We start from the raw sequence: 13968 nt of genomic DNA on the forward strand, positions 1-13968 counted from the left end.
AATGAATCAAACCAGCAGGCTTGTCTCCTCACCCAGCACACACTATTATTCTTCCCAGACAAGTAGATGAGTGGCGAAGGAAACTTGAGTCTTATTTCTGGACTGATTGATTATAGAATGGAAATGAGATAGGGAAACACAGGGGAATATGAATTCTAGCGTAGGCCCTGACTTCAGTGGGTTCCTACAAGTCTGCAGCCAGACTCTTTTGCTGTCCTTCGGCACCAAGGGCAGATGTAGCCATGGCCAAGCATCCTAGTGACACCGACGCTGGTAAAGTATGTATGAGAAAGATAGGGCAGGAGAAAGATGAGGAACAAGAATGTGGGTTGATTCCCAGTCTGTGCATGACAGTCCACTTCCGTGGACGTATCCTTCCCTATGTGCTCACCAAAGGCACACAGGTGAATGTGGCTCACATATATTACAGACAACGGCAATCTGTTTGCTCTGCTGGAAAGCATTTTTGAAGGATCCTAGTAGGGGAATTCTCTTTTCCTCAGCAGTTCTGGTTGCCTTAAGTTTTGTTTTGTTTTTAGAGGAAAAGGGGGAGGGACAGAGGGAGAGAGAGAATCTTAAGCAGGTTCCATGCCCAGCCCAGAGCCTGACACGGAGCTTGATCTCATGACCCTGAGATGGTGACCTGAGCCAAAACCAAGAGTTGGACACTTAACTGACTGAGCCCCCAGTCAGTTGCCCAGGCACCCCCAGCTGCCTTCATTTTTGAATAGGAATTTGAGTTCCCCTCATAGTTCGGATACCTATTTATGGCAGAACTTTCAGATATATGTGTGTATATATATATGAACACACACACACAGCATATATGGCATATATCTTCAAATATGGCGTATGTGTATATATGCCAGAACTTCCCAATGTATATATGCCAAAACTTTCCTTCCTTCCAATGAACTCTAAATGCTTCTTACCTATCATTTTGTTTATTTGCACATATACTCTAAGGAACACCAAACAGCTTCTTAGGAATCTAGGATCTCACCAGCCTCCAGGTCTTGTTCTGCAGGTGACTCTGTGACCTTAAAGTTCTGTGTTTTGAAAAAGGGGTCCCTCCCACTCCTGAAAAAGATTTTTTTCTTGTTCATATTTGAAATAGAAGGACACAGAAGACCATCAGCCGAAGGAGCCTTGGAATGCTTGTCTGCTCTAGGTGGGTCTTTAAATTAGTCTGAAGTATCAGATTTCCTGTCAGCTTTCTTCCAAAACTCTTCCACTAGACCCTCCATCACAAAGGCTCTGATCATTTTGAAGGATTTGTTTCTATGGTAACATCCGTATGTTCTCAGAACCTATTTCTCAATAAGATGGGATCTTTGGCTTCCTGAAAAACAACCCATTACTGCTCCTGTTGCTTCATCGGTAACGTGCGATGCTGGACATTGCCCCTGAACTATCTCCTTCTCTAGTCCTGAATGATGACCTTTGAGGATTAGCATTCTGTTTTATCTTCCTTTTTTTCACTCCTGTCTTTTGTCTTCAATCTCTAGGAGAAGATGTGGGCTATGTTGCAAGTGAGATAACAATGAGTGATGAGGAACGGATTCAGCTGATGATGATGGTCAAGGAGAAGATGATCACTATTGAAGAAGCACTTGCAAGGGTAAGTGCATGGTTACTTGGTTTACATTTGTGAGCACTTGACCCTCTTACATGGAAAAATGTTTGGAGAGTCGCCATAGATTGTTTGTGTCCCCCCTGCCCCAATCCATGTATTAAATTCTAATGCCCAATGCAGTGTTACTTGGAGGTAAGGCCTTTGGAGATGCTTAGGTTTTAAAGGTGGAACCCTCGCAAATGGAATAAGTGAGCTTGTAAAAGAGGCCCCAGGGAGCTCCCACACCCCTTCTGCCACTGAGGACTCACCATGAGAAGATGGCAGTCAGTGAACCAGAAGCAGGTCCTCACCACACACTAAATCTTGCCAGCTCCTTGATCTTGGACTTCCCAGCCTCCAGAACTGTGGAATCTCTGTTGTTTATAAGCCATCCGGTCTATGGTAATGTGCTCTTGTGGACTAAAATGGGGACCTCAAGGCGTATAGAAACATTTTATTTGTTTGTTTGTTTGTTTATTTAAGATTTTATTTATTCATGAGAGAGAGAGAAAGAGAGAGGCAGAGACACAGGCAGAGGGAGAAGCAGGCTCCATGCAGGGAGCCTGACATGGGAACTCTATCCCAGGTCTCCAGGATCAGATCCTGGGCTGAAGGCAGAACTAAACCGCTGAGCCACTGGGGCTGCCCAGGAACATATTATTTAAAGTAGTATTTTGATGATACTTTAGTGGTCATTGAATACCTATGTTATCAGATAAAATACTGATTCCATTCTATTTACTTAATATAAGCTTTCCATGTTGTGAGTTTTAAATTCCGTATTCAGTGACTACCGAATGAATGAACGGCAAATATTTTTGAGCTGTGGACCATGTTAATGAGGAAAATGACTCTCTGAATGCCATTGCAAAATACACAAGCCTTGTAAAAAGATTTATAAGAATATAATAATGATAAAAATTATCAAATAAAAAAGTTAAACTTATAGTACAACCATTGTAAACATCAGTTCTATAAAATGCTGTCACAGACTACACTTTGAATAATTTAAAATTTAAGCTTTAGGTATACCTTAAAATTTTGCTTGCTTTCCTTTCTAAGTAGGTATTCATCATAGCGAGTCATATTTCTTGCTCTCAGTTAAATCAATTACTAAAAGAAGCCTAATTAACCCTTAGGGCACTGGTATAGCGTTTATGATGGAGAGATAGCAATTATTAAGGGATTTCCTGCTTGGTTGTTGCCCAACAAACTGCCTGATGGATTCTTGGGTTTCCACTTAGAATAGCTGGTTTGGTTCTGTGTAGATGAGTCATAAATCAGGCTGGTTTAGAAACAAGTGAAAACTCTAAAATCCCTAAGGAATCATTGAATGAGTTATGACTTTACCATTAAATAGAATCTTAAAGATCTGAAACCTTGAAACCATGACAACAAGCACATTCAATTTAGTTTCATATACCTGACTCTAAACCTAGTTTAGAGTAGTTTAAGGAGCAAAAAGTTTAATTTATTCTTGAGACAACCTGAGAGGAATAAAGCACTTGATGGGAGTGAGAGATGGGACTGGGTTTAGTTGGAGGCCTGAGGGCCAAGGCCATCTCCAGATGCCCATCTACCCACTTCTCTTGCTCTGTCGACTTGAAGGAATAGAAATCATCTTGGCCCGCAGTGTCTCTGGTGGACCAAAGTAGTGCTGGGCCAGCCATGGAGCAGATGACAGGTGGCAGCCTCCTGTCCTTGTTGCTGATCCACCTTCTCTCTCAACCTGGTCTCCCTGCTCCATCACACCTTTGGCCACCTGGCCCAGCTGCCAGCAGAGACGAAAAGCCCACCATACATTTTCTCTCCAGTTCCATTTCTTGAACATGGCTTAGCATTTTGGGAGAAGTCCAGCTGAATGCCTATAAAATACATGTGAGGAACATGGACATGTATTTAGTTTTACTGTGGTAGGCAAGACGTGTACTTACCTTCTGGGGAGCGATGCATGCTGCTGCACTGCTTTTTTAAAAAGCACAGATGAAGATCAGAATGCAAAAGAAGTCTACAGTCATCTGACTATACTTGTGTTTGGGAAGAGAATTGCATGTGATGTACCTAACCCAGTTTTCATGAAACAGAAGAAAATATGAGAAGTGGCCTTAACATAGTTTTAGGTGGTAGCACATTCCTATAATTGAAAAGAAAGGAATATTTTCAAAGTTGGGGAGAAAAAAAATTAGCTTGAAGCTCCTTCTGAGTTGGTCATTTTTACAGCTAGCCATTATTCATACAGAAAGGAAATTAGAAGTTAACTCCACAAGAAGGTGGCACAGCTGTGTGTGCATTTGGGTGGAGGCTTTAATAGTGCAATCTGTCTATTCCCAGTGGGGCTGCCTTGCCTAGTTTTAGGACAGAGCTCATCAAGAGATCAAGAATATTTTCTGTAAGGCAATTCAGAAACACAGATTGAAGAACAAAATTGATTACATTCTCTAAACTCTACTAGATTCTACACACAAATATGGGTGTCCTTTGGCAGATGATGAAGTGGCAGGGAAGCCTTTTGGCCTGTTCTTGGCAGGGCAGCCTACATCTTCAGCTACTAGTGCCTAGATGGGCTGTTTCTTTGGCCAGAGACAAAACACTTCATGAAAAATGTTATTTAGAGCAGAAAACAGTCTGTGGAAAGGATCTTCCCCTTTTTTGACCAGCTCAGGGATCTAAATTTACTTGAATATACACACACACACACACACGCACACACACACACACACACTCGGGCTGCCCCCAGCAGGTAGATTTAAAGTCCCTTTTCACAGTATTCAACAAAGTGGTCTCGGGAAGCCTGGATGGTTCAGCGGTTTAGCACCACCTTCAGCCCAGGGCCTGATCCTGGAGACCTGGGATCGAGTTCCATCTCAGGCTCCCTGCATGGAGCCTGCTTCTCCCCCTGCCTGTGTCATCTCTCTCTCACCCCTCTCTGTGTCTCTCATGAATAAATAATGAACAGCTATTCACATTATAAACATTATGATTTAATGAAAAGAAGCACTTTTTAAAGAAGATATGTATTTGCAAATATTTGTAGTTTCCTCCAACTTCATTTATACTTAAGATTTATGTCTTTGTTTTCTCTACTTCATGGTAAAACGAATTTTCTAAAGGACATAGGCCTTTGTATTTTAAAACATTTATTAAGGATAATTTGTTCCAAGGCTAATGGATTACTGTATTTTATTGAATCATATATATATGATTTTATTGAATCATGTATGTATGTACACACACACACATACATACACTCTTAAGACTTGGACCTCCTATAATGATCATGCTGAGAATGTCCTTCAGAACATCAGATGTATGTTTTCCTGCTGTCAATCAGATACTTAAAGATCCACGGGTAGAACATCTGAACTTTACTCCTGACAGGACAACCCAGTAGCAGGAGAGAAATTTGCCTGTGTGCCTCTTGGAGCTGGGAGTATCCCTCAATACATCCTTGTATTGCAGAAAATTTTGTCTGATGTCAAAGATGATTTGGTCCATTGTGCTTTGTTTATATGAATTTCATCTCATTGATGGGTATTTTCCCTCTGGGAAGTGTACAGCCATGATTCACACACCTGAAAACCCAGTTATTGATACAAACAGAGATCAAAATGAAAAAGGCTACAAGGAATTAATATGTGAAACACTACCATAAGCTGCAAAAAAAAAAAAAAAAAAGGCATCTGAAGGGAATGAACTTTACAAAACACCTCTGTATTTTCTTTGAGTGTGTAATTTAAAAAGACAACAGCTTGAAAAAAAGACAGCATAACTTAAGATTTTTATATTTTGTTAACTGAACAGTTTCATCAAATCTAATGGCATTTCACACATTTTCTAATAGTTTTATGATGGATACTTACTACATGTACTTTAAGGAAGTCAAGCTTATTAGTAAAAAAAAATTGTTTAGGGCGATTTAGGTCATTGGGATATTCTATGTAACACAATTTCCAAATGGTAATTTTAAGAGCATACATAGCTCTTGACAGGTAAGCTCAGGCAAGTAAGTTAGATCTTGGGCTAGTTCTGCAAGGTTTGGAAGACCTGTGAGATACTTGAAAGCCACAGGTTATTTATCTGGGTGATTTTTGTGGCGTATGAGTGAGGATGGGTGGGTAGGGAATAAACTCAGGTTTAAAGCTTTGGCTAAAAAAAATAAAATAAAAAAAAATAAAGCTTTGGCTAAAAGAGAACTCTACAGTTTTGGTATGACGGTGCTGAGTCGTGATGAAGCTATGTTGTAGAAAAATACGTCCTTTGACATTTTAACGGGAAATACTATCTCTAGGAAATTGAGGGGGATCTATGACCGTGATTTGATAATCATATTTCCTAAAATATAATTATGAATATAAAAGACTACTCATGTAACTTGATCTAATTACTAAATATTACATATTTATCCATCTGATAAATATATGTCTAGTTCCATAAGGTCATACCTGTGTGAAAGTCCAAAATAAAGTCAATTAAAGTTTTTTTTTAGTTTTAGTTTTAGTTTTTTAAAGGTACTTGATGATTGTCACTGACTTGACTGCTGCTAAGTGAGGGAAGGGAGCAGGAGAGCCAGAGGAAAAAGCTGGACAGAGATGCAATTTAAGGAGAAATCTAGCCTTAGGCTGATCCCATAGGGAGTAGGAAGCTCTGAAAGGTGAATTGAACTGTAGAGTTGTCCTGCCAGAGAAAAAGAAGCTTAAAGCTGATTGAGGAGGAGGAGGCAGCTGTCTAGGCATCTCTGGAAAACAACTGTCAACCATGGATAGTTCTCCAGAGCAGGGTGTAGCCCAAATGCACAGTCACTGGGCACTTGGTGAACAGTTTTGTGAACGGAGTCTGAGCATCTGGTATAGCAGAGTACATGATTAGGAACTGGAAACCTATGTGTATTATTAAATTGTTTTCCTTACAGCAGCTACTGTGCATTAATCACAGAGATTTGGACAACTAGAGAGGCTCATGGAGAGAGTCCATAGGAGAACAATGAAATGATTGTCGTTTGTTTTTTTTTTAAATAGGCCCATGGGTGAAAATTGGAAAGGATTTAATCTCAGAGAAGAAACAGAAAAGAACTTAATCACTATCTTCAAGTATATGAAGGATTATTAAACAACATATCTTCAGGATATACTGAAGAGTGTTTTATTTTGTTTTAATCTCTACTGAGGACAAAATAAAAGGAAATGATTTTAACTTGGAGCTGGAGGGGATTTAGATTAGATATAGTACAAATGTTCTTTTCTTGTATAAATGGGAAACATTTTAGGATCTCATTCAAAGGTCTTTAAAATAGAGTAAGCATTAACCTACTAAGGATGGCCATCCCTCCAGGAATCCTGTCCTAGACTTAAAAGTATGAGAAAACTATGAGACTAGAGAAAATAGGATGTGGAAAGAGTATTTCTTCCTGAGACACACACACACACACACACACTTTAAAACTTCTGTCATTGTTTTAAAGCTGTACATTTGCTTTAAAAGATCTAAGTTCTCAAATGAAATCATCAACTGTCTTTCTTCCATGAAATTATATTTAAGTAAAAGCTTCTTTAGAAGCAAAGTAGAATATAAAAATGTAATTATATAAATAATAACTAGGTTGGATTTTTTTCCCTGTAAAATGCACTTAAACCTCTTTTTAGAGATCCTGTTTTATAACTTGAAAACATAAAATTAAAAAAAAACATAAAATTTTTAAAATAGAAAATTAAGAAAAAAAGTAAATTTGGGTAGAACACAAATTTGAATCTCTCTCTGAGGAAGCACACATATTCTTAGACCCCAGAGTAAATGAAGGACATGGACAGATAAAAGAAGAAAAACATTAAATCTGTTATGATTGACTAATTAGGAATTTATTTTGTTTTCATTGAAGATGAAGCTTATTTAGTGACTGCTAGGAGTTGGGCCTAAGGTTGAATATAAAAGTATGCTAGAGACTCAGAGAAAACAAATGATAACCCTGTTTTTCAGCTGGCAGCTATTTCAGTCATGCAGGGAAAATGTAGCATTTCAGAAACCAATATATTTGGAAGGAAAGGGCATTCTCATACATAACTTTATTTATTTATTTATTTATTTACTTATTTATTTACTTATTTATATTTTTTATTTTTTAAATATTTTATTTACTCATAGAGACACACAGAGAGAGAGGCAGAGACACAGGCAGAGGGAGAAGCAGGCTCCATGCAGAGAGCCTGAGGTGGAACTCAATCCTGGGACTCCAGGATCCATGCCCCCAGCTGCAGGTGGCGCTAAACTGCTGCGCCACTGCCACCGGGGCCGCCCTCTCATACATAACTTAAATGTACGATTAAGATTAGAACAATGTTAATGCCCCTAGTGCACTGGAAAGATTAAAATGAAATTAGCAAATAGCAAAAGTTCAAACACCTGGTGTTGATGTGAACTTTGAGCTCTCTTTTATCTGAAACCACAAGGCTGGTGGTAATACCATGCTTGTAATGCATCTGTTGCATGGGTACAGTGTGCTAAGCAGTTTTGTTGTGTTATCTTATGTAACTCTGGTAAAAGTTCTATGAGACAGTTTATCATCACCCCCGTTTTCCAGGTAGAGGAAATGAGGCACAGAGGAGTTAAGTAATTTGCCCAAGGGTTCCTGGTTGATACTTGGTTCTGCAGCCAAGCTCTTACACATTAATCAATCCTGTCTGCCTACCCCAGTCTGTCTCCAGTCATACATTATGTGCAGAAAAAAATTTTATGGTAGAAGTGGTACTTCGAAAAGTTGCTTTTCCCTAAAGGGATATTGTCAGCATGGTGGTTTTGCCATTTCCACATAGCTCCAATGGTTGAGAACAATCTTCATACCATCTCCTGTTAGGTCAGATCATTTCTGGCTTTTGGTGTCTTGATTTATGGAACATGGTTTAATTGGTGTCTTAAATTCCTATCTAAAAGTTGCTTTATAACAGAATTTTAATACAATGGCAACTTAATTGTATTATGTTGCAGAGCTAAATTTCTACATGTTTTATGAGAACACACCTGGAACTTCTTATATTTGCCATTCTAAAAGATCTTTCTGTTCTCTTAAATTTACCAATGTCCTATAATGTTTCACTTGTCTATTTCAGAGAGTAGAAACCTAGTTTCTAAAACCAAACTTTAGATGTCTCTGAACATATTCCAGATAGCTTCTTATTTTCCTGTCATTCACGAGGGTTCCCAATAAAGCCCATTATGTTTGTTAGGCGATAACATTGAATAGGTGACTTGAAGCAGTCTAGAACTCTTAGTTTCAAGCTACCACCTTTGTTTCACTAAAATGTCTGTGGTCTACCACATTGTGTCTTCTACAAAGAGAGGCCAACCTACAGACAGTTTCTGTTTTTGAATTTATAAGTGAACTGGAATAGATGAGTGTTGAGGCTGGAGGACCTTTGAGGGAAAAATCAAGGTTCTTTTTGGAACAAAGACTATGAAGAATCTGTTGTGTCTGTCAGTTGGATGTAGATGAAAAATTACAGGACAGGGCATGTGTCTTCCTTTCAGTTTGGGGAACCTCATCTTTGACTGGCACTGAGTCCCCAACAGTGGCATGAAGAAGGTGCCCAGAGCATTCTCTCTGCTGCCTGGTAGGCAGCCCTGGCCATTATTCCCACGTCAATCTTTCATTTTCTCTTGTTGTAGCTCAAGGAGTATGAGGCCCAGCACCGGCAGTCAGCAGCCTTGGACCCTGCCGACTGGCCAGACGGTTCTTACCCAACATTCGATGGCTCGTCAAACTGCAATGTAAGTTTGCTGTCTCTGAGCATCTTGACTGCTCCTACTACAAAGTAGATTTTAGCCAACTTCTGCCTTTGGACTTCTTTCCATAACTAAGCTCCTACCTGGATCTGAAAAGAAGGGTTTCTTCTGACACGTTACTTGGTTTTCTTTACTTGATAGACTTATCTGCAGTCAAAATAGTGCTATTCATTCCTGTTTTTTTTTTTTAATTGTGGTAAATTCTATGTAACTTAAAATTTAATCTTATAAGCATTTTTAAGTTCAGTTAATATTCAGTTCAGTGGCATTAAGCACATCCACATTGCTGTGCCATCATCACCAAAATCCACTTCCAGAACTTTCTTAGCATCCAAAACAGAAATTCCATAACCATTAAACAGTAACTCCCCTTCCTTAAGTTCAGGAAGCCACCATTCTACTTTCAAGCTCTATGAAATTTGACTATTCTAGGTCCTTTATGTACATTAAAACCATACAATATTTGTCCTTCTCTGGCTTATTACATGTAGCATTATATATATATAGTAGCATTATATTTTATTTTTGCAGCATATGTCAGAACTTTATTCCTTTTTAAGGATGAATAATATTCTACCAAATGGATATACCACATTTTGTGTATCCATTTATGTTGATTGACATTTGGGTGTTTTTATCTTTTGACTGTTGTAAACAATGCTGCTGCAAAAATTTGTATATGAATATCTGTTTAAGTCTTGCTTTCAATTATTTCCAGTATGCATCTAGAATTAGAATTTCTAGATCACAAGTTAATTATATGTTTACTTTTTTAAGGAGCCATTCTTCTGTTTTCCAGTGTGGCTGCATCATTGCACATTTTTTACAGCAATGTGGGAATGTGTGTGAGAGATTGAGATGTTACTCTTAATAAATGTATCATATGCTAGCCACCATTTTGTGCTTAGACTATGAGATAATCAAAAGAACTGTGTTCATGGATTGCAGTGTGCCTTTTTGGGTATTTTATCCCCTGGTTCTAAAGACTAGCATAATATAAATGTAAATCATGAACCTAAAGAATTGTAAAGAATAAATACAGTAACTCAGGACTGATGTGATTCAAACCCAACTTGAGAACACAAAGACCCAGTTGTCCTTAGTGGGTCCTTTAGTGTCAAACTCACTCTCACCAACACTTGTAATTTCCTCATTTTTTGTTAAGAGCCATCCTAATGGGTATAAAATGGTGTCTCATTGTGACTTTGTTTTGCATTTCTCTAATGACTAATAATATATATCTTCCTTATATCACTATTCAAGTCCTTGTTCATTCTTGAATTGGGTTGCTTTATTTTTGGTTATTGAGTTGTAGGAGTTCTTTGTATATTCTGGCTATTAACCCCTTATCAGATGCCTGATTTATAAATAGTTTCTTTGATTTTTAGGGTTTCCTTTTTACTTTCTTGATAATATGTTTTGACACAAAGAAGTTTTGGGTTGTTTTTTTTTTTTTTAAGTTTGAAGTCCAATTTACATTTGCTTTTGTTCCCTGTGCTTTTGGTGTCATATCCAAGAAATCATAGCCTAATCTGATATCATAAGGATTTTCTCCTCTTTTTAAGAGTTTTATAGTTTCAGCTCATAATTTTAGGTCTTTGACCCATTGTAAGTTTATGTTTATATATGCTATATAACATATGCTTCCAACTTCATTCTTTTGCAGATAGATACCCTGTTTTCCCAGAACTATTTGTTGAAAAGACTGTTCTGTCCTCATTGAATGGTCTTGGCATAATTTTCAAGAATTAATTGACCATATATGCTAGGTTTTATTTCTGGGCTCTCTTATTCCATTGGTTTATATGTCTGTCCTTTGTAGGTATTACACTGTTTTGATTAATGTAGCTTTGTAGTAAGTTTTGAAATCAAGACATGTGAGGCCTCTAATTTGGTTCTTCTTTTTCAGCTTGTTTTAGCCATTCAAATCCTTTGTAGATTTCATGTGAATTTTAAGATGGGCTTTTCTATTTCTGCAAAAGATGCTGTGAGATTTTGATAGGGATTGCAATGGATCTGTAGTTGATTTGGATAGTACTGTCATCTTAATAATATAAAGTTCTGGGCAGCCCAGGTGGTTCAGCGGTTTAGCACCGCCTTCAGCCCAGGGCCTGATCCTGGAGACCCAGGATCGAGTCCCACGTCAGGCTCCCTGCATGGAGCCTGCTTCTCCCTCTGCCTGTGTCTCTGCCTCTCTCTCTCTCTCTGTCTCTCATGAATAAATAAATAAAATCTTAGAAATATATATATATAAAGTTCTTTCAATCCATGTACATGGGTATCTTTTTATTTCTTTATGTCTTCTTTAATTTCTTTCAGCAGGGTTTTGTAATTTTCAGTGTACATGTCTTACCTCCTTAGTTAAGTTTATTTCCAAATATTTTATCATTTTTGAAGCTATTATAAGTGAAATTGTTTTCTTTTTCACATTGTTCATTGCTAAGATATAAAAATGGAACTGATTTTTACATGTTGATTTTGTGTCCTGCAACTTTGCTGAATTCATTTCTTCTCTCTAATAGTTTTTGTGTGGTGGAATCTTCAGGGTTTTCTTCATAGGAGATTGTGTCATCTGTGAACAGAGACCATTTTACTTCTTTTCCAATTTGGATGACTTTTATTTTTCATGCTATTTTAATGTGACCAAACAGTGCTTTCTAGGAGTTCCACAGGGATTGTGGGAATTAGATTTGAAAGTTTCAAGCAGATATTTTTTGATGCCATCATCCAACTGCATGGAATGAGAATGGAGGGAGTTATCTGTTTTCATTTATTATGTAGTTGTTTTATTTGTTAGGTTATTTCTTCCTTAAAATCTAGAACAGGGGCACCTGGGTGGCTCAGTTGGTTAAGTGTCTGCCTTCGGCTCCGGTCATGATCCCAAGTCCTGGGATTGAGCCCTGAGTCAGGATCTCTCCTCAGGAAGGGAGTCTCCTTCTCCCTCTCCCTCTCCCCCTGCTCACGCTCATGTGCACATGTGTGTTTTTTCTCCCTCTCTCTTTCTCTCTCTCTTTCTTTCTCTTTCTCTCTCTGAAATAAAGAAACAAAATCTTAAAAAAAAAAAAATCTGGAAGCAACTCTACCTCCGTGTCTTGAGCTTCTTGTCTCCTTTTGTCCATGCTGTGGACAGGTAGTCATCTCTCCAGAACATACCTTTTTTCTTGGATCTCCTGTTTCCAAAAAGCCTGATGTCTTTACAGTTCTGTAAGATAAATACCAAACATTTTGGCACACTCAAGATACTTTGCAATCTGGGTTTAATCAATATCTGTGCTCTCCTCTGCCACCCCCCACCCCTAATAGCCTCCATTCCATCCCCATTGGACCCCGCCTATGTTACTGAACATATTTTGTATTTTCATACACTCTTCTTTAATTCATGCATTAAATCTGCTTCCAGATTTTTCAAGGTAAAATTCTAGGTGTCCTTCAAGATAAAGTCCAACTGCCATCCCCTCTGAAACTTCCTACAGCCTCCTTAAGTGTATTTTATTACTTCTTATTCTGGGCTCTGTTAAACTAGCTCTGTACATGAAACCTGACAGTTATCCTGGAGTATCAGAATTAATTGTACACATTTTAGCCTGCTTGGGAATCATGAGCTCTTGAGCAAGAAAGGCATGCTATCTTATCATCTTATCTTTGTGTCTCCAGTGAGTATCTAACTCAGTGTCTAGTTCATATGGCATGTTCTTTTTTTTTTTTAAGATTTTTATTTATTTATTCATGAGACACAGAGAGAGAGAGAGAGAGAGAGAGATGCAGAGAGACAGGCAGAGGGAGAAGGAGACTCCCTACAAGGAACCCGATGTGGGACTCGATCCCAGATCCTGGAATCACGCCTGAACCGAAGGCAGATGCTCAAGCGCTGAGCCACCCCGGCGTCCCATATGGCATGTTCAAGAAATATTTAGTGGACAACGTTGTATTTAAATGCTCATCTTTCTTGGCTGTTCAAAGAGCATGTTTCATGTCCTACAATCACAGCCTCTGTCTTTACACCTTCTTTGCATCTAAACAACAGGTGATGGCTTATCAAAAGTAAATATAAGCCTCCCACTATCTTCTTGTCCTTCATTTCCTGAGTCAAGCATCGGATTTCCATTTCAGCTATAAAAACAAACAACAACAGCAACAAAAAAACCCCTAGGGGATTGTTAATTTGAAAGCCCTGGTTGGTTTGCTTTTGTGTGAGAGACTGAGATGTTCTCCTTTATAATAATAAATGTATCATATGCTAGCCACCATTTTGTGCTGGGACTATGAGATGATCAAAAGAACTGTGTTCATGGATTTCAATGTGCCTTTTTGGGTCTCTTATCCCCTAGTTCTAAAGACTAGCATAATATAAATGTAAATCATGAACCTAAAGAATTGTGAAGAATAAATACAGTAACTCAGAACTGATGTGATTCAAACCCAACTTGAGAACACAAAGACCCAATTGTCCATAGTGGGTCCTTTAGTATCAAACTCACGATACATTGTCCTGATTAATAGCATTTGAGTCAAGGGGGAGGTTATAAGACCATGCAGTCAGAAAAACAGGACTGCCGTAAAAACCTCACACACTCAGACAGCAG

The 13968-nt window shown here is 38.3% G+C and overlaps 1 protein-coding gene across 4 annotated transcripts in view; it reads left to right on the plus strand.

Moving 5' to 3' along the window:
- Positions 1-13968, plus strand: part of SASH1 (SAM and SH3 domain containing 1) — a 314530-nt gene that overhangs the window by 239783 nt on the left and 60779 nt on the right. For 3 of the 4 annotated variants that reach the window (XM_038526301.1, XM_038526300.1, XM_038526299.1), the window contains exons 7-9: positions 1118-1171; positions 1509-1621; positions 9269-9370. In XM_038526301.1, the coding sequence (XP_038382229.1) occupies positions 1118-1171; positions 1509-1621; positions 9269-9370 (269 nt within the window). The remainder of the gene's footprint in view (positions 1-1117; positions 1172-1508; positions 1622-9268; positions 9371-13968) is intronic. The other variant, XM_038526298.1, reaches the window with a different exon arrangement.

Source organism: Canis lupus, chromosome 1, assembly GCF_011100685.1.
Source record: "Canis lupus familiaris isolate Mischka breed German Shepherd chromosome 1, alternate assembly UU_Cfam_GSD_1.0, whole genome shotgun sequence".
In the NCBI taxonomy this organism is placed as follows: Eukaryota; Metazoa; Chordata; class Mammalia; order Carnivora; family Canidae; genus Canis; species Canis lupus.